The sequence below is a fragment of the Agrilus planipennis genome, unplaced genomic scaffold (genome assembly GCF_000699045.2).
Source record: "Agrilus planipennis isolate EAB-ADULT unplaced genomic scaffold, Apla_2.0 scaffold100, whole genome shotgun sequence".
Classification (NCBI taxonomy): domain Eukaryota; kingdom Metazoa; phylum Arthropoda; class Insecta; order Coleoptera; family Buprestidae; genus Agrilus; species Agrilus planipennis.
Window position 1 is genome coordinate 146,579 of NW_020442469.1, and position 26,977 is coordinate 173,555.

General features: G+C 35.9%; 1 protein-coding gene and 1 long non-coding RNA gene across 3 annotated transcripts in view; one reads left to right on the forward strand and one right to left on the reverse strand.

Annotated features, from left to right (window-relative positions):
• The window catches only part of LOC108736170, a 103,560-nt gene that overhangs the window by 58,151 nt on the left and 18,432 nt on the right, over positions 1 to 26,977 (forward strand). For both annotated transcript variants that reach the window (XM_018468495.1, XM_018468493.1), the window contains exons 2-3: positions 2,612 to 2,797; positions 15,326 to 18,234. In XM_018468495.1, coding sequence (XP_018323997.1) covers positions 2,612 to 2,797; positions 15,326 to 18,234 — 3,095 coding nt within the window. The remainder of the gene's footprint in view (positions 1 to 2,611; positions 2,798 to 15,325; positions 18,235 to 26,977) is intronic.
• LOC108736183 overlaps positions 1 to 26,977 on the reverse strand; it is an 84,329-nt gene that overhangs the window by 40,758 nt on the left and 16,594 nt on the right. The window lies entirely within an intron of this gene.

The following is a 26,977-nucleotide window of genomic DNA, read 5'->3' on the forward strand; positions in this document are numbered from 1 at the left end:
TGGCGGTAAGAGATTTGCGGACAATGAAGAAGTAATCGAAGCTGTAAATGGTTATTTTGAGGAGCTTGACGAATCAGTCTATAGAGATGGCATTAATAGACTGGAACACCGCTATGAGAAATGTATCAGCCTTGGAGGAGATTATGTTGAGAAATAAAAAAAAAAAATTTTTAAAAACCTTGTTTTTCTTGGTCAGGCCGGAAACTTATCAATCCACCCTCGTATATACATGTTCAACTCACTAAATGTTTGCTCAAAAACTTTTGAGGGTTAATGAAGCAAGGGAAACCATTGATACCTTCTCAGTCATTTCCGTAAAATTAAAATGTCAAACACGGTCAACTGTTTAAGTTTAATGTCGCATTATAATAAATTTATGTATGCCCTACAAAAAAAAATTGAATCTACAACATTCTCATTAGCAATCGAACACCGGATACACGGCATCATTCAATTATTATTATTATTGATTGGCATATATAAAGTATTAATTTTCAATCTATTTTAACACGTCACACGGTTTCTACAGTTATCAGAAACGAATAGCCTGTTGGTTCAATAACGACGAGAATTGTAGACATTATTTGTTCCGAATGTACGTATGTATACTCTTGAAGCAGTGGCGGTTCCAAGTGTATAGATATAATTGTTTACTGTTAGTTTCAAGAAGTTAGAGATATGCCCCTTCCTCTTATTAGGATGCGCCGTAGCATAATTCCAAATTCAATCATATTTGTCTGCGGAGCTCATTTCTCCACCGATCATCGAGCGAGAACTAGACAAAAGTGTACAGTACCATTTGCAAAATTATTTAAACCGTCTCGTTAAAATTTAAGAATATGCTTCATTTAAAAGCATATTTAGCCAAAAATAATTACAAGTGAAGTAACTTAACCTTCTATACACCTATAAAACTTTTGCTTTGTTTTCTATTGTTAATTTATATATATATGTTTGTTTTAAGAAATTGCTAAACATTTTCGTCTAGTACTGTACATTTCTAGCCAATCTCCTAAGCTCGCCCATCGAGAGCTCTGCTCGTTCAAGCTTGTTCCAACTTATTCCGTCTTGCTCACGCGTAGTGTGTATTCTTTCTATATTCGCGCAGATTTCTTCAAGGTCACAATTCTAACAAATTGAAATAGACTATATTTTCTAAACTTAACTGAGGAATCGGCCATTATGACATCATACGTTATCAGCGAAAACGCGTTATCTACTAGAAGTACGCAATTTATCACTATTCCGGTGAAGACGGTGAGCAAACTATAACACTTGCTCAGTTGTTAGATATTATGTTGTATTGAAGACGTTCGAAACATGGCTTTCCCCACCTTCAATATAATATTAAGGGCTGAATAGATCAATATCAATGATCTGTTTTTGCTCATTCCAGCTCCGTCGATCAGCGCTTAATTTGTTTTGTTTAGAAATTCAAGGGGGTAAGAGAGACGCCAATGCTTGTATACTTATTCCGTAAGTGTTATATATGTATAAATAAGTAACACACTTTTGTTAAATTAAATACCTATATGAGTATAACAAACAAATATAATGTGCTCATTATCATGAGTCATTCAGGTTGTTACTACAGTATTATGGTATAAATTATTGACTGGAGAAAGTGACCGAAAACTTGTGGGTTTGTATTTTATAAGTTACACCGTTCTAAACTTGCACATAACAGTCAAATTTTCAGCCAGTTCCCCTTAACCGATCGACTTGAAATTGACACGTGATTATAAATAAAAAATAAACAATTAGGCCCTATAATCAATGCTGCCAGTGCAGTGTGTTTGTATCGTCAAGATCTATTCTTTTCTATTATTTTCTGAAGGCTGTTCCGTTTAAAAATAATTTAGACAGCATAGCAAATGAAAGTTTCTTGTTGGTTCAGGATGAAATTTTTCAGTATGGTACTAAACAAAATTAACCACTGGGAACAATTAAACACTGGCAGAAATTGTAAAGAAATCAAAAAGCAGAAACTTGTGGATGATTTTTCGCCCATTTCCTTTACCCGATTGAGCTCAAATTTTACTAAAAATAAATGTGAACGCTGAATAAAAAGAATTCGTTAAGTAAAATGGTTTCGTTTAAATATGAAATAATAATAACTGCCCAGAATTGTATGTCCAAAAATGGCATAACCAAGAGGTTTGATCATTGCTTAGCATTCGAGAGAACACCGGTTCGATTCCCTGCCCTGATCTAAGTTTTCTTAAGGTTTCCTTTGATCACTTGAGCAAATGCGGAGTCAGTAATATTCCACAGATAAACAATCAATCATTCACTCTCTTCTGTCTTCATTTCGTCCGTCTCATCTTTCTCATACCAACTACTATCCACCCATTCCCATGATTCCTGCCTACCAACATTCGTAGCTGATGCGATACTTAAAAATTATTTCATACTGTTTAGTACAAAATTTTGTTTTAAATGAAATAAAAAGATTGTATGTCAAGAACTGAGATGAAATGAGACGAGGGTAGTATACATTCATCATTAAGGGTTACATGTACCCTAATTACACGTTATATTATATTTAAATATTTAAGCGTCATCACCAAATATTTACTTAATATTAAATTGAAATATTTTTTTATTTCAGATGCCGATCTTTTCTTGCACGGAAACGCCAGTCAACACTACATGTACCTGGAGACTATCCAAGAAGAGACCTCGGACGACCTGAGGTCAGACAGCGATTTGTCCGATTCAAGAGCGTCGCCCGCAGGATGGCTCGCTACCGATTCCGAAACCGGTTCCGTCATACAACTCGACCGAATCACATTACGTAAGTTCCTTTATTCAACTTTTCCCTATTCAAATCAACTTTCGCGTTAAATAGTAAAACACGTTACAGCAGAGTATTCCATAAAAAACTAGACAATCGAATAATAATGGGAAGGAAAAGGTTAGAAACGTTTCAAATGTGGTGTTATATGCGAATAATGAGGATACCGTGGATAAAGGTTAGAAATGAAGAGGTATTCGAAAGAATAGGAGAACAGAGGATTCTATGGAAGTCAATAAGAACTAGGCGAGATAACTAAGTAGGACACCTTCTCAGGCATGAAGGTCTAGTCAGAGACATCATCATCATCGTAAGGCGATCAGTCCTAAGACTGGTTGGACTCGTACCTCCAGTCTTTCCTATCCTAAGCTAATCTTCGCCTTTCCCTAAAACTAGAACAGCCCACATCCGTAACTATTTGCGAACTGTAGTTAAAGATGTGGGTTGTTCTAGTTTTAGGGAAATGCGAAGATTAGCTCAGGATAGGATAGAGTGGAGACCCTATGATGATAACGATGATGATGATTCGTATTGGAATTATAAGAGTAAACTGTTAATTGGGAAAGTACTTAAGGAGGCAATAATTTGATATTTACTTTAAAGATGCGTATCCAACCAATTAAGATTGGTACTAAGGTACTGACAACTGACTAACTCCATGATGATAACGAATTAAATATGATCAAACGACGCCACTGTATAATAGTGTGTTAATAATATATATTGAATATTCTGTAATACTAATGAAATGGTTAAAAAATTCACTTCTTGGAATGTGAGTTTAGAATATTTCAAAATCCCGAGATGATTTCAAGACCATTTTAAAACTTATCGTCGCACACAACTAGTGATAAGCAAAGTAAGACCAAGGCCAAGACTATCCCAGTCTTCGTATTGGTTTTGGTCTTGCTCAAAAACGTCTACTTGGTCTTGCTGATATAGTCTCGGTCTTGGTCTTGCTCATTTAATCTGACTATTTTTTCTATTTAACGAAACAACAATTGTCTTAAATTCTGAAATTTTCTGTCGTACATGCGAGCTTGTCATGACTTTTAATGAAAATAGTGTCGATAGTAGTGAGTTACGAAAACTCGAGAACTCACCCATAAATTGATCTTTTAACGAACAAAATAATACAACGAAAAAAAAAATTAGTATGTCTCTATTTCAACCATGTTATCCAGACATAGGAACAAATAAAACTTACTCTGAGGACATTCTTGTAGATCCCTTTTTTTTCAATATTTATTATATCTATTATATAAACTGAAAATTTCAAATACTAAAAATGATTTGTTCCAAAAGAAGAATATACCTATTAAAGTTGCATCAAATTGTTTAACTTAGGAATCCATCGGAGGTAATCATTTTTTGTTTAGTCTTGCTATTTGGTCTTGTTAGTTCGGTCTTGGCCTTGTTCGTTTCGCACTTGGTCTTGTTCGTTCAGCCTTGGTCTTGGATTTGCTAGTACAAAGAAAGTGTTGGTCTTGCATTTTGGCATGTCCAAGACCAAGACGAATTTCGCTCATTACAACAAACAACATCAAAAAAATATTCAGCTGCATCTTAAGTAGGGTTGCCATCCGTCCGGATTTCCCCGGATTTGTCCTAGTTTAGAGGGCATCCGGGGAGCGCCAGGGGGTCTTCATTTGTAGTCCTGGTTTAAAAATTTAAAGTCTTGGGCCGCCCGCCACACACGTAAAAGAAATGTAACTGATTATTAAAACAATTTCTAACAAACTGTAATAAGATTCTGTTTTGTTAGGTACATTGAAAATGATGATAAACAATGACTAAACTTAATTTTAAGGTCTGAAAATAAATAAAAGGGTGATTTATGACATTTTCAACTGTTTTTTGTTACACTGACTATGTTTAAAAAAACCTGTTGACATGTCCGGGTTCTAGACTCTAAAATCCGGGGTTTTCGTCTGTCTTGTCCTGGTTTCCAAATTTTAGAGATGGCAACCCTAATCTTAAGGCCTCGTATTAAGAAAATAGCAGATATTGGCATACTCTTACAATGATTATTTATCAAATCTTACAAAAGTATATCCGAAAAGTCAGCGAGTAAATGTAATTTATGACATGTTAACTGTTTTAATGTATTCGTCAAATATTTACTCAAAGTTCACTAGCTTTTCCGAGTCAATAATTACTAGAATTCGACAAGAAACACCGACCAGTACGAGCGTGGTGTGATCGAACCGCTGATAGTGCATCAGCTAATTTGTATTCACGACGAATTTACACAAACGCTTTTAAGATAATAAATGAGTACCAGGCTAAATACATTCTTTCAAACACCTGGATAGCGAGTGTATTAAATTGCATTCCTTGTACGACACGTTTAATAACATTGTAACTGCAAACTATGGTGATATCTGTTTGAGTGTGCTGTGAATAAGTATTTCTACGTAAATCCAAAGCCATAGAAATTTATCTCAACACAATGACAAATGTAATGCCTACGAATAAACACAAATAAATGTACGGTAAAGGTCCAGATGATAGCCACCACCCCCGAAGGGGTGGGAGGCTCGAAAGAGGAGGTCTCCCCCACCACTGTACAATAAAAAGTTTGTGGCGGTCTCACCCCCATAAAAAGTTATGGGGGTTCAAAGTCAATAAATATGCCAATTTTCATACATTTCTAGGCATGTAAATATTTATATAGTCATTCTTAAACAATATTCAAAGGTGAAACTAATGAAAAATGCATAAAATTATTGAGAAAGTTATATAAAACATTATTTAAATATCTTTATCAATAGGTTAGGTTAGGTTAAGTTATCGGGTTTTGTTTAAGTGACCACCTTGTTTCGATCCCCCACCTCCACCCGCTTGAAAATAATTTTTTTATTGAATTTTACTTAAATTATAGTGTGTGAAAATTGTCAAAATAATCAACTTTCAACTCCCATAACTTTTTATGGGGGTGAGACCGCCGCAAACATTTTATGGGGTTTCACTCAGGTTACCACCATCTTTCGATCCCCCCTACCTCCACCCCCGAAATGTGTGGGGGTCATCATTTAACCCCCATAACTTTCTGTGGGGGTGAGACCGCCACGAACTTTTTATGGTACAGTGGTGGGGCAGACCTCCTCTTTCGATCCCACCCACACCCACCCTCTTCGGGGGTGGGGGGCCATCATCTAAACCTTTACCAAATGTACTTTTAAATGTGTACTAAAATCAAAATTTCAGTTAAAAAAAGTGTATCAAATGGGATTTCGCTTATGCATTGATAATAATTAATTCGTCAATAACAATAATTCGTTAATACAAATTGATTTAGAGTTGTTGCTTTTGATTGAAATTTACGTACTGACTGTTTATTTCAAAAATTTGGATTTTGAATTAGAGTTTTAGGATTTTGCGAGTAATAAAAGTTCACAGAATCTGCCTTTTGTCTCATAAAATTTGTATAAGTAAATAACTGATTGGTTTGTAATCTAAATCATCAACACGGTGCTCTCTTTGGTGAGTAATTGATATTTATTGAATGTAGACAAAGGGTCGCCAAGGAGTAGATTAAAGGTCAAAGTCAACTCAGTTATGCAAATTCTCAACCAATAACTTGAAAAAATTGGACGATTGGAGCGAAGAAATAAATCCATCGATACAATGATTTATAGACGAAAAACTCGAAGTCAGTCACTAAATTACATATAAGCCATATCAACAAAACTGCATAATTAGAAATAGAAACCATTGAGTTATCTGGCTTTGAAATGCCCAATTATCCATTACTTTCTGTTCAATTCATGGGAATGAGGCATGACCTGTACCCCCACAAAATTTCCTTCATCTCTGTATATGCTCCTGAATAGGATGATAGAATTAAATAGTAAATACTACAAATGGCGCAGTAAACGCCATCTGTAGCACGATGCTACATTTTAGGATTACATATACAGACCACTTCGAATTATTTTATTCGATTAAGCTAACGTGCCTATCACGTTGAGGTTAGCTACGCCGCGATTCGTTTCAGCAAGTAGATATCCATATATTTAAATGGACCTTGTTGGAGCATACGTAATTCTAAAATGTAGCATCGTACTACAGATGGCGTTTACCGTGCCATTTGTGGTATTTTCTAAAACGCGCTGTTAAGACAGCAGGTGAAAGTTGGTCTGTGTTCTGTCGGAGCTGCCTGCGACGCGCTGATGAGATCCAAAAAGATCGAAATCGCGATCCGCGTCTGGCAGTTTCGACAGACAACAGACCACTTCGAATTATTTTATTGTTCTGATACTAATTGATTATTATTATTCTCTTTTCGTTCATTATATGCTTAAGTTGACTTGTTTTTAACTAGACTTAAAACAGTCTTTTTCCACAACGGAAGGCCACATAATATAAAATCAGGCAATTTGAATTTTATAATTAAATAGTCTTTTTCTATGAAGACTCACTTCAAAATTTCTTTTATTGCGGTAAAATACAGTATTATGTACACCACAACAGTTATCAAAAAGTCGTTAAAACTGGTTAAAAAGCAACTACAGCTGCAATTTTGTTGTAACATGAAATCAATTTTACACTTTAGTAAATAGAAAATCATATTCAAGTCCAGTCTTTTACGCATACAAATTGTAGTGGTTGAAAAAAGAATGTCTGCGTCTCGACACTTCATTTAAAAGAAATGAAAGCAGAACGCGAATCGGAAAGCGGAATAATTAACCGGAGCTACCGGATGCTTTGCGAAAGGGTTTATATAATAGCGTCGTTATTAACCTTTTAAACGCACTTCAATGTATACATACGTATGTGCTAATGTGCGCCTGGGATTGCTTAGAACAAAAGCAAAAATCCCACGGCTTCGAGGCTAAAATGCTAGCTGAGATGCACTTTAATTGCAGCGATGAATGGCACTGCTCTCGGCAGACAACAAAATGACGCGGATTTTTAATGACAAGTTCTAATTAGATAATGTGTGCAAAAGCTTGGAGCTTTATCGAAAAGGTTACAGTGGCCAGTCAAATCCAAGGTTGAGGAAAGAAAAAAACAGAGCAGTCATTTCTGAGGTAATTTACGACTTCAATCCAAAATTGTTTCAGCGAGTCAGAATATTCAAAAATCTAAATCTCTAAACTCAGAAAATATAATTGCTGACCTTATTTATAACATTAATGTATGTAAAGTAAAAAGACAAAACAACCAAGAGTATCTTGATCTACAAGAACAACTCTGGATGCCGATTCAAGTCGAATGATTCACCAAAATATACCCCTGGTCTAAAAAATGCCCAAGCAGTTTCAAGTTCTTACATATCCCCTTCTCAAAGCCAAACAAGTCAAATTTGCATCATGTGGATCCTTACGCGCTGTTTAGCAACATTATTATGCCTGTTGAGGTATTGTCGGCTAGCTAAAAATGAGCAACCCCCAGTGATGTGATCAATTGTTTCGCGAGATGTGTTGCATGCTCGGCATGTGTCTGATGAAATTGTGAGATTTTTAATAATATATTTTTCATAGTTTTTTGTTTTTATTATTTTGTCCTGAATTGCTATCATGAATCCCTCAGTTTCTGAGAATATGTTTCCTTTTTTTAACTACATATTAGAAGCTTCTGTATCTACATGTTCCTGCTGTTGTTGGTTCGGGTATTTTCCATGAACACTTTTGATTTCCACATTTCAATTTTTAATTTTTCTTTCATAATTTTGTCCTCAGGATTAAAATCTACATCATTAAGGTTTAGTGATGTACCAGAGGTTGAAATGACATATAGAATTATGTAACGACTAGATTATTATTATTATTATTATTGCCGTTTTACATCAAAAATAGCATCTCAAAGTCATAATGTGCTGGAACAATACGGGTCATATTTGGACTAATCAGCGTTGTCAACTATGTACGTCACAAATAATACCTGCAGTCTTAAGTTTCCTAATTCACTTTACATTAACTAACCAACGTTATTGATGTGCTTAGTTCCGGTTTATTTTAATCAATAAAGAAACCGTTAAAATGTAATTTCAATACTTTTTTGGAACAGAACGATTTTTAACTCAAAAACTATTTTACTGACTTTCTCTATTTGCGGTCTCGACAAATTATAACCATGCAACTAGGTCTTGGTTTACCAATCAATTTATAAAACGTAGTTTTATGGCTGATAGTCAGACACTAAATATATCGCAACTGTTGAACAAGGGTTGAAGGCTGATTTCTGTGCTATACTGATAATCAGACACTATATATATCGCAATTGTTGAACAAGGGTTGAAGGTTGATTTTTGTGTTATATATTTACAAAGTGGATACAATTGTACTGTGGAATTTTTTATTTTCAACTGTAACACGGTTTACAAACGTTTGTTACGGTTATTGAGATTAAACAATACAGCAATAAAAATGGCAACAGACGGTGATAAATATTATCGGAAATATTAACTGCGATATTTAGGAAATAGCAATCCAAATAAAAATAGAAATGATTATGACATTAATTAATTTCTTTTTTTTTTAAATTTACGTCTAATAATAATATAATATAATAGCGATGCGACTTTAAACCTGTTACAGGTGAATGAGTGTGCTCCAAGGAATAGTCAAAAAGAAGACGAGGGCTATAAGGAAATTAAAAAAAAATACTCCTACACTATCAAAAATTTATCTTCTTATATACGACCCTCTACAATGTATTATGACGATTCTAGAAGGCAGTTAAAGATTTTATTACTTGAATTTTTATCTAACCCATTAAATTCCTGTATGGTAGTGTTTATTTTATTCCACGAAGACTATACTTTCTCCCAAAGAAAATGGATTTACTTAACACGTTATCAGTAAAGGCTTATACATGAAAAACTTTCAGTAGGTAGACATAACCATTAAGTTTATCAATTAAGTGTATGTTCGTATATTATACAACGTATATTGTATTTATACAATGACAATAAACTAGAACCTTCAAGGTTCAGCAACCTGCAGCAAGTGATAGTTGGCGCCCCATGTACCCTCAGTTGTAACGGTATCCAATTTTATTGGAAAAATACTTCACGATACATTAAAACTATTAACTATTACTAGGAATATATACCAATTTGTTAAACAATTACAATTAGAAGAAAACTCGTTCCTATGTAGTTAATCGCAACTCTATTTTAATATTTAATAGTATCAATTGGCCTTTCACTCCGTATTTATGCAGATTTTTTTTTCCTTTAAATCATCTTTTATTTTTTTTTATCTGAAATGCTTACAATCGTAATATTTACACTAAACAATAACTGCAAAAAATATTTATTTAAAACGCATTCATATTGTGTTAATCTGAACCTCTACTTTGTCGTACACTATTATTGGTAAACATAAAATTTATTTAGACTTATTACTGAGACTTAGCGCCCCTTGGAGCCACGGGTCCTAGGGGCCACCCAGCCTAGTTCTCATAAAAGAGTATCAGATATATTTTCAAAAATATTTAAGGCCGAGAAAACAATGACTTATAAATATCTAAAATTAAAAGAGGAAAGTGAGATTTAGATATTCTTTCATTTACCTAAACTGATGGATTTCATTAATGAGGATATTTAGTTCAATGAAATAAAATGTTTCAAATAAAAAAAATACCAGTACCAGTTTTGCACAATTAATAGAACACATTTTGATAAATATATAATTGAACGGCCAATCAAAATTGAGTTTGTAGAACCCTGATTTTCACTGTCAACTTAGGTAGCTACTATATGCTTCACTTTTACCAAAAACATTTGCCCAAATAGTTGCGACAATTTTAGAAAAATTAAATTTCAATAGGGTTTTGTCGCCCAAAAAGATCATTGTTACACGACTCATTAGGAACTAGACTAATTTAGATTCTCGTTAATTTTGTTGTTAAAACTTTAGTATTAACTGATGGAAAACACATTTTTGTTTATATCATACGATAAGGCTCTTAAAAGTTGAGTGAAACATTGGTATATGTATTGTTAAAGAAGTAAATATGTGAGTTAGTATTCACCTGAACAGTTTACAATTTTTTTTATCAGCCAAAATTTTACAGCCAATTTATATCTTATTATACTAAAAAATACAGTTTAGTTGAAATGTCTGGCGCTTTCGCCAGTTTTTATGCATCTTCCTACAAGAATATACTTTCCATAATATTAGCTACCATGTCTAGCGCCTTCGCCATTTTTTATTCATTTTTCCACAAGGGTTCTTACAGTAATAAAATGTCTAAATATCAGGATACCGCATCAATAATTTAAAAAATAAAAAAAGAAACAATAAAAAAATAAAGGACGTTGGGCGTTAGAAGTAATATTTGTATTTCATTTAGATGAGATTTCAGAACTGTTCTGTTTATTCCAATTGATTTATTATAGATGAAATGGAGCTATTTTTTTTAATAGTTTATTACTTTTTAGGTAGATATATAGTCGAACTTCTCTAACTCGAACCTCCTAAATACAGTTAGTTTTGTTATAGCTAGAGAAAATTCGAGCTAAGAAAAATTTCTACTTTACCGTCAAACTTTTTAATTTTTACGTTGCTTTTACGTATATTAATACTGTTGCACCCTCTAATAACCCTTACATTCTAAGATCACGATGTCGTACAATGTATGTATTTCGTTCGTGTTGTCTTTTCCTACAGTAACCTTATGATCCTAACCTAACCATTCTTTCCAGTTTTTCATAGTACAATATGAATACCGCAGTGAAAATTTATGGTGTAATAGCTGCGGCTGATCTTTCCGAAGAAAATTAATAAAAATGCAAATTAAAGAGACTTTTAATTTAAAACCTGCACTGGAATCTCGAGTTAGAGAAAAAGAGAAACTTGAGTTAATGAGTTTGGAATAAAAGAAAATGTTTGGAGTTGTAGAAATTAGAGTTACAGAAGTTCAACTGTATACAGGGTGTAACAGAAATAAGTGTCGGGTTTTGGAGGGTGTAAAGTAGATGCAATAAGAAATCGCATGGTCAGTTCAGCAGCAGCGTGGTTAAGGGCAAATTTTTAAGAAAATCACAACAATTTACAATCCGACGCCGGTCCTGTGCGTGAATTGGTAACATAGATGTCTGCCGAATAGCGTACGATAAAAAATCTGAGATACATGGGTCGGGATTGTAAACATTGCCGATTTTATCGAACGTCTACGATAAACATAAACAATTTAGTATTACACATAATGCTTAGACTAAATATATTAAATAAATGCATTATGGAGAATTGTAATTTTATTAGGGTAAGGTAAATTTCCACACCTCCATTTAGAAATTGTGAAGGCGTGTTACCTTTTTCGGGCGATTGTAAGTAAACTTACCAAAAAAGTCAAATGAGTCTCCGAAAATTTCATATCACACATTTACCGAAAACAGTTCTTGAAATCACGTAGGACATGCGAATTTGCATCGTGCCAATAGCGATTTTTATTAAAGTGCCGTTCCCCATAAGGCAAATTTGTCTGTAAACAACATCCAATGAAAAAAATTAAGCTCTGCAACACTTTTCTGTCGAAACCACTAACAAAAATTAACTCGCGGCTGAAAATCAGTTTTAAGTAAGGCTCGCTGCAAATGATAAGAATGCAGCAACTACTCTTTTAAAATTCGCCACACTGTCAACGTTCAACGTTCGCTACTATTTCTTGTGTACTATTTTGGGGTTGCTTTTTATGAATTCCAGGATTTCGTCTTTGTCACCACAGTGGGGCAAACTGACCTAATTGCAAATGAGCGGTTGACAACGTTAAAAGGACAAATAACTTTTACAGGTGACAGCTAACATTGTGAATCACACTTAATCTAACCTTTCGAATAACAGACAATCCATGAGCAAAAAAGTACAAAAGAAATACAACACCGATGCTGCTAATTCCAAGCTGATTGAACACGACGTTGCGTTGTTGTATTGATAATATACCAGGGTCGGAATTGAATTTAGCTGTACTTTCAACTGCACTTTTTTCAAAATAGGTGAACATTCGGACATACAAACATTTACTTAATTTTCATATTTTATAGTGCTCTATCACCTCCGGCACTTGTTTCTGTTACAACCGGTATAAAATGCGATTTGGACAAAAATGTGTTTGTTTAATTCAATTTTATTTATCTACAATAGACGAACTAGACCATCTGCGCATAATAAGTTGCAGAGCTTCAGGTATTTATTTAAATAATATTAATTAATTGTTCGTGTACATAAAAGTATGTAAATAGATTTGGGCGCGCGCCTTTGGCATACAAGCCATTTTTGTAATTTTCGAGGTCACAAGCATAAAATATGTTTAAAAAAATAAGGACTCGCAACGTACGTAGACAGTCCAATAAATCTTCTATTATTGCTAAGGTACGCAATCACGAAATAAAAAAATACGCGCTGCAAAATATATTGTACATCGGCGCAAAAGTGCAAAGTATTTGAAACTTTCGGCGTTTATTTCGGTAAGTTTTTTGACTTTTTTATTTTTATCCCAGCGCAATATTATTGTTATGCAATGCTTCTAGACAGAACAATCAAACAATAGCGATCTAATTGTAACAAATAAATATGTACGTTGTTGTACTGACGTAAGTACATTTTTAATGCGAACTTTTATTATTTATTTCCCATCATAAAGTAATATATTTTTACCCATAATCCGTAAAAGGAATTTATAGTTTTAATTCTCATGTGATTGTACGAATTGTAAATTCATAATCTTATATTTTTCCTTTATTAATAAATAACGCGATTCTAGTAGTTTTTGAAAAAGCCCTTTGCATTTAAGTACTTAATCATGAACCTTTAAAGTGTTTGTCACTTCGTTTAATTAGGAACATGTCAACATTTTAAGCAACTCAACTGCTATTTGAAGACTTGTTAACGTTACAAATATAAGAATATTTCGTTTAAAGTGTGATGATCACGATCACTTTTAGTTTTTGTTTATCCTTCGCATTTCACCGAAACTAGAAGATCCCAAAGCTTTAACTATTTGTGAACAGTAATCAAATCTACGTTTGCCTCCAATCTAATACGAGGGTGAATTGATAAGTTTCCGGCCTGACCAAGAAAAACAAGGTTTTTAAAAATTTTTTTTTTTTATTTCTCAACATAATCTCCTCCAAGGCTGATACATTTCTCATAGCGGTGTTCCAGTCTATTAATGCCATCTCTATAGACTGATTCGTCAAGCTCCTCAAAATAACCATTTACAGCTTCGATTACTTCTTCATTGTCCGCAAATCTCTTACCGCCAAGCCATTTTTTGAGATTAGGGAACAGAAAATAGTCACTCGGGGCTAGGTCTGGAGAGTAAGGAGGGTGCGGCATCAATTCAAACTTTAGATCGTTGATTTTAGCCGTCGCAACGATTGACGTGTGCGCTGGTGCGTTATCGTGATGAAACAAGATTTTTTTCTTCGCCAGATGAGGTCGTTTAATTTTCACCTCGTGGCTCAAACGTTGCAATAAGTCTGCGTAGTATTGACCAGTGATAGTATTACCCTTTGCAAGGTAATCAATGTATATAATACCTCTTGCATCCCAAAAAACAGTAGCCATAACCTTGTTCGCCGAAAAAATTGTTTTTGCCTTCTTTGGAGTTGGTTCCCCTGGTCCAATCCACTGTTTAGACTGTTCTTTGGTTTCAGGAGTGTAGTGGTGGACCCACGTTTCGTCAACGGTTACGAATCGACGCAAAAATTCGCTTGGATTACGCTTATACAATGACAAATTTGCGGTAGAAATGTTTTTTCGAATCAATTTTTGGTCGACTGTTAGCAAACGCGGCACCCATCTTGCACAGAGCTTTTCCATATGCAAATGTTGGTGCAAAATATGTTGCACACGTTCATATGACATCTTACAGGTCTCAGCTATCTCACGCACTTTCAATCTGCGGTCTCCCAGCACTATTTGATGAATTTTTTCGATCATATCTGGAGTTGTGACCTCAACGGGGCGTCCTGAGCGAGGCCCATCAGAGGTGCTCACACGACCCTTTTTAAACTCGGAAACCCACTGCTTAACGGTTGAATATGACGGGGAGGATGTCCCCAGTGTTGAGTCCATCTCTTTTTTAATTTCCTTCGGCGTTAACCCCTTCAAATAAAAGTATTTGATGACAGCACGATTTTCCTGCTTTTCCATTTTTACGAAAACCACAGAGGCGTCTTGTTCAGCGTGCTGTCAAACCTACACTAGCAAGGAGATCGGGCTGAAACTATAGCTACAAGCTATCCAAGGATGGTACTATAGAATGTCACCTCAAGGTAGGCCTAGTGGCGTCATCTCTTGGTTAGGCCGGAAACTTATCAATCCACCCTCGTATGTCTCTAACTAGCCCTTCTTGCCTGAGAAGGTGTCCTACCAATCTATCTCGCCTATTCCTTATCGCCTTCCATAATGCCCTCTGTTCTCCTACTCTTTCTAATACCTCCTCCCTCATTTCCAACCTCTAACGGTATTCTAATCGTTCGCCTGTAACATCACATTTCGAATAATACGAATATCAGAAAAATAATTTCATTGGTATAGGTGATTTAACGGAATTTTCTCATTGTTTCAGAGGAGATTGATAGCGGTTCGGAAAGGGACCTCGCGTGTCCAGCAAAACGTCGTCGGGAAGAAGTGACGGTTGCTTGCAGTGACGACGAATCTTTGAGCCGTTCGAGTAGCCTTCTTCAATTCGAAACGCTTGAGAAACAATGCCAGGACATCAGCAGTAGTTCTCCTAGTATTCTTTCCTCGTTTAGTTTCGACTCTCTCGAACGTAAGAATGTGGACAACGTGAGTCCTGACAGCCTCGATCGCGTCCACAGTGACGGCGAACCCGAGTGCGACTTTTACAAAACATTCAAAATTGACTTGCCAACCACCAACAATAACCACAAAAGAAAACAGCGGAACGGTTTCGTGTACAATAGCGACTCGTCTAGTGATTCGTCGGATAGCAGCAGAACCCTAGAGATTCTGAGATACGACAGCTGTAAATCCATGAACAGACTTTCCAGGAGTTTCGAAAATCTGAATTTTTCTTCACAAAAATCGCCCAAAGAAAAACTGTCCACCGAAAACCTAAGCGAAGACAGCGGCTACAGCGATCACTTGACCAGCTTCATGAAACTCAAATCGAGCAGTATCTCAAATTTGGACTCCAGTCCTGACAGAACCCCGGAAAAGGAACATAGTCACAAAGTATTTTGGAATTCGGGCAAGTCATCGAACGTGAAGATTTCCGGTTATGACAAGTACCATTTCCAAGAACAGAACTTTGCGAGCAATTTTGGATCTAGTTGCCAAGACTTGACGGTATTAGATAAGTATGAATTCGGTAGTCCGTTGATCGAACGTTTCGCGAAACGACGTCTCGCGAAATCCGACCTTTTCAATCGGACCAACACCGTCGCGGCGCGTCCTGATACGTCATTAAATTTAGAAAAGACAGCGTCGGTACGCACTAAATATAAACACGAGACGTCTGCGAGCGAACCCAACTTGCTTCGTTCGGTCAGTTGCACGTCCGACAGTATCGTAAGAGAGCTCATTCCAGACGAACAAAGTGGCTATTTTGAGAGCAGTGTTTGTGTTTCTAGTGTGCCCAAGGACCTGAATTTAGTTGGCGAATTGAAAGAAAGAAACAATTGGACCATCGGATTTTCAACGGCTCCGCATTCAATCGCTGCTCAAAATTGGGATATTGCCGATTTAAAAAACTCTGACGATGACAAAGGGAACACTCCTGTGAAAGAAACGACCAAATTGCAACCGTTAGATTTTCAACTCGATCCTCACGTTCCAGAATTATACTACGACATGTCGTACAAACGGGAAGGTAGTTACCTCAAGGCTATGCAAAACAGGGTAGATTTCAGTGACGACGAAGAACCCTTGCCGAAAAATGTCCGTCATAGCGCCATTGTGGAATTCGACAGAAGGGTTCTCAAAACCATATCCGAAACGAGTTTACGGAGTCTCACTGACAGTAATCCTAAACTGAACATGCCTTTTACACCCGCTTCCATTTCCACCCAGCAACGGAATGTCAAAAGTACGCCAAATCTTGCTGAATGCAACAATATATCCAAGCGTGAGGATGTGACCCAATCGTCTCAGAATATTGCCAGGAAAAGTTCGCTAGTCGATCAGAGTTCTAACACGTCAGACGAAAGAACCTTAACGTCTGCCAAATCCTACAGCGGTTCTACGAATTCCAAAGGAGTCCACTTTTGTCCGGTTGTATCCGAAGTGAACTGGCGCGATCAAAGCGAATCAAGAACGACAAGCACGGAAAAGGATTCAACCTATTCGTTGTCCAGCAGCACCCCGGAATTGGACAACGAAGATGGCCAGAGGAACAGAGATTCGCTTTGCATAATGAAACCAATCGCGGTTCGCGCAACCCCCAAAGAGAAACAGCATTCAGTCAGTGAACCTGACTTGCTCGAAAATGAGGAACGAAAAGAGATATTAATGCATATGAGAGAACTTCTCGACTTTCCTGCGAAAAATACACCTCGAAGTGCGGTCAGCCAACCCAACTTGACCATGATGAAGAGACGGACGAGCGTTATTCAAAAAGAAGTGGATGGCACCCTCGTCCGTGCCTACATCGACACCGATGGCATCGCATACCGCCATACACATTTGGTCGATGGTTCTCAACAATCGCTCCCTTCCACCTCGCCGAGCGGTCACGTGAACTCCTTCATGCCTCGGCACCAACACTACCAGCAGTCCGACAAGAGAGAGAGTGAGAATGTTTACGCAGCGAAACCAGTTTCTACCATGGAATCGGTAGCGAAGCATCGGGATTCCACAAGCAAGTCTTCACGCGCGAGCGGCAAGCTCGGTGGCTTCTTTTCACGCATCGCGAGTTTCAGATTTTCAAACCGAAAAAATGACAAGAAAAAACACCAGCAGCAACACCAACAACCAAAGTCATCGGATCCTTCGAAAGTCGCGCACGCCAACCAAAAGGTTGCTCGCAAAGAGGATTACATATATATTCCTCTCAAAGGACCTGACGGCGAGAATAAGAAAACAGCGCGCAAAGACAACAATGGTGTTGCGAAGACATCTACCGACGAGGTGGTACAGGTGGTGAACGAGACCGCGTGTATTGTCAGCGCAAAACCTCCCTTACCGAAATTGCCGCCGCGGGTTGTCGGCGCAAGCGTAAAAAGACGTGCAGAGACATCCGCGACGCCGACGCACGTCAACGACGCCGCTTCGGACAGCCGGACTATTGATTCAGGGGACGCGCTTCCCCGGCCCATGGAACCCATGGGGTTAATCGAGACGGACCTCGATACCGAGGTGACGGTGATAACAAGCGGGGCCCATGCCAAGACAAGGAGCCTGATGAACTTGGGGGCCGACGCGCCCCCTCGCACCCTCGCGGCGCCACAGCATCCCGCCAGGCCGCACAAGTCCATGGAGTTCCTGCTGGACAAACAGAACCTGAAGGTCGTCGAGGTGAGTGATTCGCAATGTCAACAGTTTATTTTTCCATAAAACACCTACGCTTTCACAAGCATGAACGCAAACATTTCCTACACCTATCTACTCTTATTTTTTTAACTTCCTGCTATCGATTGCATTTAAGTATTAAGGTAGATTCAGACCGCACGTTAATTTGCATCAAGAAATCAAAAGAACGTTCCCCTTGAAGTTGTAGGTCATTATTTTGTCGGTATTTTAGTTTCTGCATAATTTAAATCTTCGGTAGGGTAGGTAAAAATTAGATCGTTCGATTTACACGTCATTTAATCTGTCAACGTAGACCGAATTAATTATATACAAAAAAGTCTTTTCCGATTCCCGTGGTAGAATTAAAAATATACTTCATGTGTTTACATTTTGGATCATGTTTATGTAATAAGATTCCGCCAAAGACGTCCAGTCCTATTAACCTATTAAAAAATCGATAATACTGCAACGTGTAATTGGACAGGTGCTCAAGGAATGTCCACATAGGTATACACACAAATCGTACACACTGATGTGGTCATTTCAAGAGTGAATTGAACCAGCCAACCGGATTTGGTTTACCGTTAATCTCACTCTTACAATTCAATTCTGAAAGCCATTTAAACGTCATGAATGGTTGGTCATTGTAGTAAATACCTAGCTGTTACGAATAAGCCATTTCGAATTTTTTAAGGTGGACTTATACCTACAACATTGTTCCATAATCTGATCGTTTTTGCTATATTTATTTTAACACTAAACAGATATCTATCTATCTAAGGAGCATATTGTTCGCCTGCGGTAGTTGTTTTTGAAAACTGATTAATATTTTAATATTATTATAGGTACTAGGGTAGTAGTGTAAAAATATTTGTAGGTGTTTGTTTACTATTCGCATTTTGCCGGATATTTATAAAACCTTGACACAATTTTGATATTGTACGTATATTTATCTCTTATCTCAATTGGAAGAATTACGTAATCTTCCGAATAAGTCGTTCAAAATAAAAGATCGACGGTAGTATTTTCGAAAATAAAACAAATAAAATGAGGCTTTGCAAAACGTAACAATTTTAATGTAAGTAGCTACCTAGATATGCACGTACTCGTGAAGTAAATTACCCATCCCATTAACGTACTAATGTGTACATGAAATAGTACGAGAGGCGACTACAAACAATTCCTAATGTGACTATAATAATACGTGAAGTTATTTTAACGTTTGGAGTTTCGAAGTTCACTTCCGTTTATTTGTTCCAACTGACAATAAAGTGCGACTGTTGTACACGTTTAATGGGTGGATGGGTACAATATGTGCGTGCGTGAGTAAATATACACGTGAAAAGCTTTTCACTCGCACCCTTTTACCCTTGAATTGAAAGCTACCGAAGCCGACCACCCTATGTGCATTCCGTTGAACTTAGCAGTAGCCTATGGGACACCCCAATAATGCCGTAAAATAGTCGGCTGGTGATATATTACTTATGTATTTTAAGTGTTCTTTGTACCTTGTCAACGCACCGAGGAATGTGAGAACAGAACATACCTATGTACCTATACATGGTGATACCTATGAATATATTGAGTGGATAGCTTCAGCTCATATTTTGGAAGTAGTATGTCTGGTTTGGTGGATATACTTTAGGATTATAAGGATACACTAGCTGAAAACATAAAAAAATACAAGGACAAGCATTTGAAATGTGGATCCGGAGGCGATTTTGAGAGTGCCTTGGGTCGACTATGCGAGAAATGAGGACGTTCTCCGGAGAACCGGTCTAATAGCAGAAAGAGAACTCTTCAAAAATATCAAAAAAGGAAAGATAGGTTATCTTGGACACATACTACGCGGACAACGCTACCACTTTTAACGCTTCATTCTGCAAGGTAAAATTGAAGGAGGTAGAAGAGGAATAGGCAGAAAAAGATTATCGTGGCTAAGAAATATCTGCCAACGGACAGGAATAAAAGACTTCCAAACACACACTACAACATGCTGCAATTAATAGAACCATATGATAAGAAAACGACGAACGGCTACGCACGGAACTAGAAGAAGGACAAGACTCTCTCCTACAATAGCCATATGATCCTATACCCATAAAACCAGACATTTAAGGAGTTTATATGTATTTATACGATCCAGATAATTTACAAACTAATCCAGTACGCATATTAACTGTAACACATACAAATATATGAGTGGGTACTCCAGGAGCGACTAGATCCTCAACAAAAGAGACTAAACATTCACGTATTTGAGATTCTGCTCACGGTTTCATGCTTTTCAAATGGAGTAGAGTGGACACCGCACAATATGCACTCAACTTTATTTTCACGTAAACAAAGTTCGGATTAAGTTATTTTTTAGACTTGTACTTTACTGGTACTGATGTTTCAGCTATGAATACCAATAAGTAACACGATCAATAATATCAATTATAGGTAAAATTGTAGTTATCAAGTAGTAGGTAATGACTATCTGAATATTACGTGTTAAGAATAAAAGAGAAATAACGAAAACATCTTTCTACTGCTACTTACAGACCGAGAGACAAATGCTTTGAATTGATTGTGATTTTTATACGTTTGCAAAAATAACTATGATTGTTATTTAATTCACTATTAATACCACGTATATATAAGAATACGCGATGGCAGAAATGTGATTAATAAATTGATCATCAGAAAGAAAAGGTAAACAATTTGAATGCTAAGTAATTCTCACATGACTAATACAAATGCTCGTCATGCTGTTAGAAAACAAAGTATCCTTCGCCAACTGCAGTAACAATTGTAATAGTAAATAAACATAATTAATAATGATAACTATTACATTATCAACAACTGAAGACGTTTAGTATAATCAAATAGACATTTATAAGTAGTTTTTTAATAAATATATTGCACAAATACTGAAAACAGTGTATGTATGGTAATTGGAAATAATTCATCCATAAGAGATCATTTATTATAAATGAAAGACGTTTTAATAAAATTAATGATTTAGATAACATTTAGCTACTTAGTTAACCATTATATAATTCGTTGACCGCAAAAACATTAAAATGGCTATTTATCAATTATGTTGCATAATAAGTAACACAAATGCGTCATACTGTCAATTGAAATAAAGCGTTACATCAAAAAAAAAAAAAAAGAAGGACGCTGTTTAGGTGCCTTAAATAAAGTGAAATTTTTAGTATTCTTTGTCAAAATTCAATCGTAAGAGAGACCAAGTAGAAATCAACATAAATTACTATTTTATATTTGTTGATAGTCTTCTACACTACAACGATCTATGTGATTACAGATTAACTAAATTACGAACTTTAATACCCGATGACTTCATATCTTACACAAACCAAATTTCTAAAATAAAACGATGATTACAATAACAGCAATGCTTAATGCATTATTGCAAATGTTAGCACTATTTACGCCTAAGGAAGTCCAACATTTACACATTTTTAGAGATACAAATGTGTTTTGTTAAATTTTCGACTAATCTGCAAACGCTAATATTGGTATCGTCGGATCTTCGCTTTAGATTTTACTTTTATTACATTCACTCAAAGATTTATATCCCGCAAAGTTTACTTGAAACAACATTGTAAATTAAACAGACCGTGTCTGTTTTCAGTTGAATCGTGCTCTTAATCTCGTGCAAAAAGTCATTTTGGTCTTGTTTCGTGACCTTTGTGATCCAATAATAATAATAATATGTACACATGACAAGTTATGCAGCCACCAAGGAATGCAAATGTGCCGAATTGTCGATACAATTTTCTAAAATTATAACCAAGATCACATTATTGTATTTCAAATTATGTTGAAGGATTGTAAGCTCATACCTGGTGAACCACTTATAAATCAATATAGAATCGTAGTTACCGTGTATAAACCTCCTACAACTATGAAAGTAACCAGGAAACTGACACCTAAGATAAACTGGAGAGTATTAAAGGAACCCAGAGAAGAATTATTTTTGCAACATTTGAAGGAATATATTCAACCGACTGACACCGTAAATCGAACAAATAAAAAGTTTTTAAAAAACTATGCACTAGTTTAGTAAAGGAACACTTAGGAATGACGAAAGCAAGAAGAAACCCAAATAGAGAAATTAGGTGGTGAAATCCAAACATAAAAGAAGCAACATCAGCCAAGAAAAAAACTCTGAAAATTTGGCAGTCCACAAAGGATGAAAATGACCTCGCTGTGTATAATAAGAAATAAGCTAAGACATTGGTAGCCATATAAAGAGCAGAGGCAAATCTTGAATTTTGCGAAAAACTGGAAACGGCCAACATACATCTAGACATACACAAAATAGGGAAAATAAGAAATAACCACACAAAAGACATAACAACAGTGAAGTATATTAACAATAAAGATTACCAACTTTTAACACAAGACGAAGATATCACAAGCAGTTGAAAGGAATACTATAAAGATCTTCTTAACCTAGTTCGTCCAAGATGTAAGGACTATTGCTAATCTGGACCTGTCTATGGTCCGATTTCAACAATTCAAGGGGATGAAGTCAAACGACCCGTACACTATATGAAAAACAACATGTCACCGAGTCCAGATGAGATCCCATCAGAAGTCTAGAAACTCTTGGCGGACCAAAGAGTCCAATGGCTATTAGAAATGCTAAACAAGCTGATTCTAGATGAGAAGCTCCCGAGCGCCCGGTGAAAAGATTTTTTTGTGCCTTTCTACAAAAGTAAGGAAGCCACCAGAGAATGTTCCAACTGCAGAGCCATTAAATTAATGTCACATACGTTGAAATTACGGAAACCAATGATCTACAATCGATCAAACCAATAGTAAGTAAAGACCCCAAATGAATGTATTTTTCATAAATGAGATCAGAATACATCAAATGCAATTCAAACGTTGAGAATAACGATGGAGAAAGCCAAAACTAATCAGAAAAATCTTCGTATGATCTTTATTGACTTAGAAAAAGAGATCAAATTTGGGAAGCACTCAGACAGCAACTAGTGCCTGAACATTACATTTACCTATAACAACCCAAGTAAACAGTCCAGCAGGTTTGAGCGGAGAGCTTTTAGACTTATGGTCGGCGTACATCAACGCTCAACGCTTAACCTATTGTTATTTAATATAACCATGGATTATCTGACAAGACACTGCCAAAAGCCACTTCCATAGCACATGGTATATACTGATCATATCGTTTTAATTTCGGACGAGGTAAATGAACTACAACAGAATTTTAATTCCTTCGACGGTATCAAAATAAGTAGAACAAAACCTGAGCACATGTCCTGCTTATTCGATGGCACTACTAACCCGGACGGTATACGTTTCTGTATTGGGACTACACCGGTACCTACAATTACCCAGTTCAAATATCTGGTCTCAGTAATAAGTGATAATGGTAAAATTGACAAAGACCTAACCTAACCCATAGAATATTAACAGGTTGATGTAAGTGATGACAGATCACGGGTATCATGTGTGCGATTCTTTGCTGGTCAGCAGGAGGTACCTTTCTGGATAGAATACGAAATGAATATATTAGGGGGAGCTTCAAAGTGACCCCCTGTAGAAAAAGTGAGACAAAATCGTTTCAGATGATATGGTCATGAACGGAGAAGACCTGAGAACCACACTGTATTTTGGCATGCCAAAAAAAAATTAAAGGCGAGGAAGACCACCCTTCGCTTGGTTGACAATGGTCTAAAAAGACTTGAAAGAAATTGAGTTAGACGCCAACACAGCACAAGATCGTGTGAAGTGGAAATTGAGGACAAGGAAGGTCCCAAGTAAATAGTATGACGTCCAGCGAAAGAAAGATTATGTTAAAATAGAATAAAAAACTTTTAAAATTTTTATAACCATTAGGTTAGTACAAAAAAATGTCTTTCCAAGTAATACGACCGGGGAAGTGCTAAATATTGAGTATTTACAGTAATGCCGAAACACCAATTTTTAAGGCCAGTCGCCATTCATTTCTGTAAGCGAAGGTTTAATTTGTTCATGGCTTACGATAGCTTATAATAGATGTGTTTTTAACATTATTTATGCTGGGTTTCCGTTATGAAATGCGTCCAATACTTTTTTTTATAATTTTAGAGAAACTGCATTTTAAGTTATACAATATGGTCATGCTTAGTAAGTTTAAGCATCTAGTGCTCACCTATTATCCATTCACAATTAAAAAAAAAATCATTTAAATACTGCCTATTATGTATAAAAATGTGAATAACCTTGATAATTATGACAAGGACTTACGTATACATATGTTATCTTTCGTTTTTTTTAGTAATTAGTAACCGGGTAGATCCACTGGTAAAAAATACATGTTTAAGGTTTTATGAACATCCAATGTTTCTGCCTGAATATATTTTAAGGAAAAGGTGAACGTTTAAGACAGATTTGCTCTTAGTTTACGTAAATTATAAAGTAATTGGCAATTAAAGTTAAATTACTTAATTAGCCGGTGAGTGTTAGGGCGTAGTTTCTCATTACAAGCGATCTACTAACGATAAGTAATATGTAATAGCAATCACTACTCACTTACAACAATATAATCATAATCATGTCGTTTTTAGGTAATGAGAATTACATATATTAATTTGTAATTTTTTCCTAGATGGATTAAAGAAATATATCTAAATATATAGACTACAATATTTTCAATCTCCCCTTGAGTATGGTACGTATTGACGTATTGAGATGGTCAATAAAGTTGGTTTATTAACTTTAAAAACCAACAAAACATTAACTACCTTGCAAAAAAAAAACAGAGATGTAGGTACTGTAATAGCCTCTTAGCAACTTTTAGATTTCATGCTGTGTTAAAATCTGTATTTTTAACAGACACCACTACATACGAATATGTTAGAGTTTTAAGTGTTAGTGTTGCAATAAGAGTACGTACAGTGATTTTAACACTATGCTAAATGCGCACACTTGCAATTTACAAGTAAATAATTATTTAAGCAGAAATATAAAATATTACGTATTTAAATTACAGTCTTTCTTTAAGATACAAATTTTAATAGTAGGGTGACAGTTCAATCGTTTTTTAGTAAGCAAACGTGAAAATGTTTGCTTTGCTTCTAACAACGAATTTCAGTTATCTGAAATATTTCTACGATTTTTCCTTATAAATCAAAAGCAAAAGTAATAAATTTTTTATCGTATGTTGCGGTAATCTTCATGGATTTTAAGCGAATTAAATTTACTTGTTGCTTTTATAATTAAGCTCATTATTCGTCCTAATGTAAATGAAACAAACCGGTTTAATTATGACAGATTTTATAGTGGTTTATGTCCAACAATTCATATACCCACATCAATCAGGTCAAGGAGAAATTAAATGTGGAAAATGTAATCCGTTGTTTAAAGTCTGTTAAATTTTCTTCTACCTGATCAAAGAATCTAGAGCGTTATCATAACGAAGCCATGTTGTCCCCTCGGTCAGTAAAGTGATGTATAGATAGCATCAAAAAGAAATCAAATGATGCTTCCAAATTACGCGTTAGCAAGGCGAATATGGATAGACTTTCCTTTTTCTTTTTCTAGTTTTGGCATACAGTGGAAATACGTTTGATATGGATGTGAATTGGCTAATGTACAACACATGTGACGAAGATGTGACAAACTTTGCCGATGTGTAATAAGTACAAGTTAGGTAGGTTTTAGAACAAAACCGCCCCGATTCAGACATAACTAAAATATTTTCACTGAATGAAGAGGAAGAAATCTCTTTACTCTGGTCACTATTGGCGAGTTGAGAGCCGAACATTGGAATACTCTATTACATGCAATGATTAAATGACGGCATCATCTTTTGAAAAATACGAAGTAGTATAAGGAAAATAGTACAAATCCTTCAGCCATGTTTTCATAGTCATCATTATAAGATCATCAGTCTTAAGACTGACTGAACACGCACCTCCACTCTATTCTATTTTTCAATATATCCTGTGCTAATTTTCTCATTTCTCTAAAACTAGAATATCCCATATCCTTAACTATTTGTGCACAGTTATCTTATCTATATCTACATCTATCCCTCTTAACTCCTGTTTCTTTTAATATTTCTTTAACCTGCCCTTGATGCCTGAGAAGGTGTCCTACCAACCTATCTCACCTATTTCTTATTAACTCCCATATCACCCTGTGGTCTTCTATTCTTTCTAATACCTCGTCATTTCTAACCTTCCCTATCCACGGTATCCTCATCATTCGCCTATAACACCACATTTCGATCGCTTCTAACCTTTTCTTTTCCACCGCGCTCAGCGTCCACGTTTCTCATCTTTTCATATAAATAATAAAGTAATAACAAATGTAATTTAAAGGTTTTGAGAAATATTACGGTTGATTTAAATGTTTTTGAGAGTTCGGTTAGGTTAGGACAGTTTTCAAAGAATCAGGTACGAGGATTGTCTTTTACGCTTTGCATATAAGAATACGGCAGTATAGATGACTTTCAAAGACTTTAATGCTTTTCAAAATATTCACCACGAAGAAATTCTAGAAGCAAGTATTTCATTCGTTTGCCGCTACAGTCAAAATGACGTAGTCTATTCTTGATTTTCGAAAAGATAAAGAAATCTGTGGAACTTATAGATCGGGACTGTACAGAAGATGGTCTAACAATTATATTCTAATGTATTGCGAGCTGTCTGCGAATTTGCACTGTGTTGGTGTTGCGTTCGGGGTTGGTTTTTCAATGCTCTCTGATGACTTCTGGCAAACA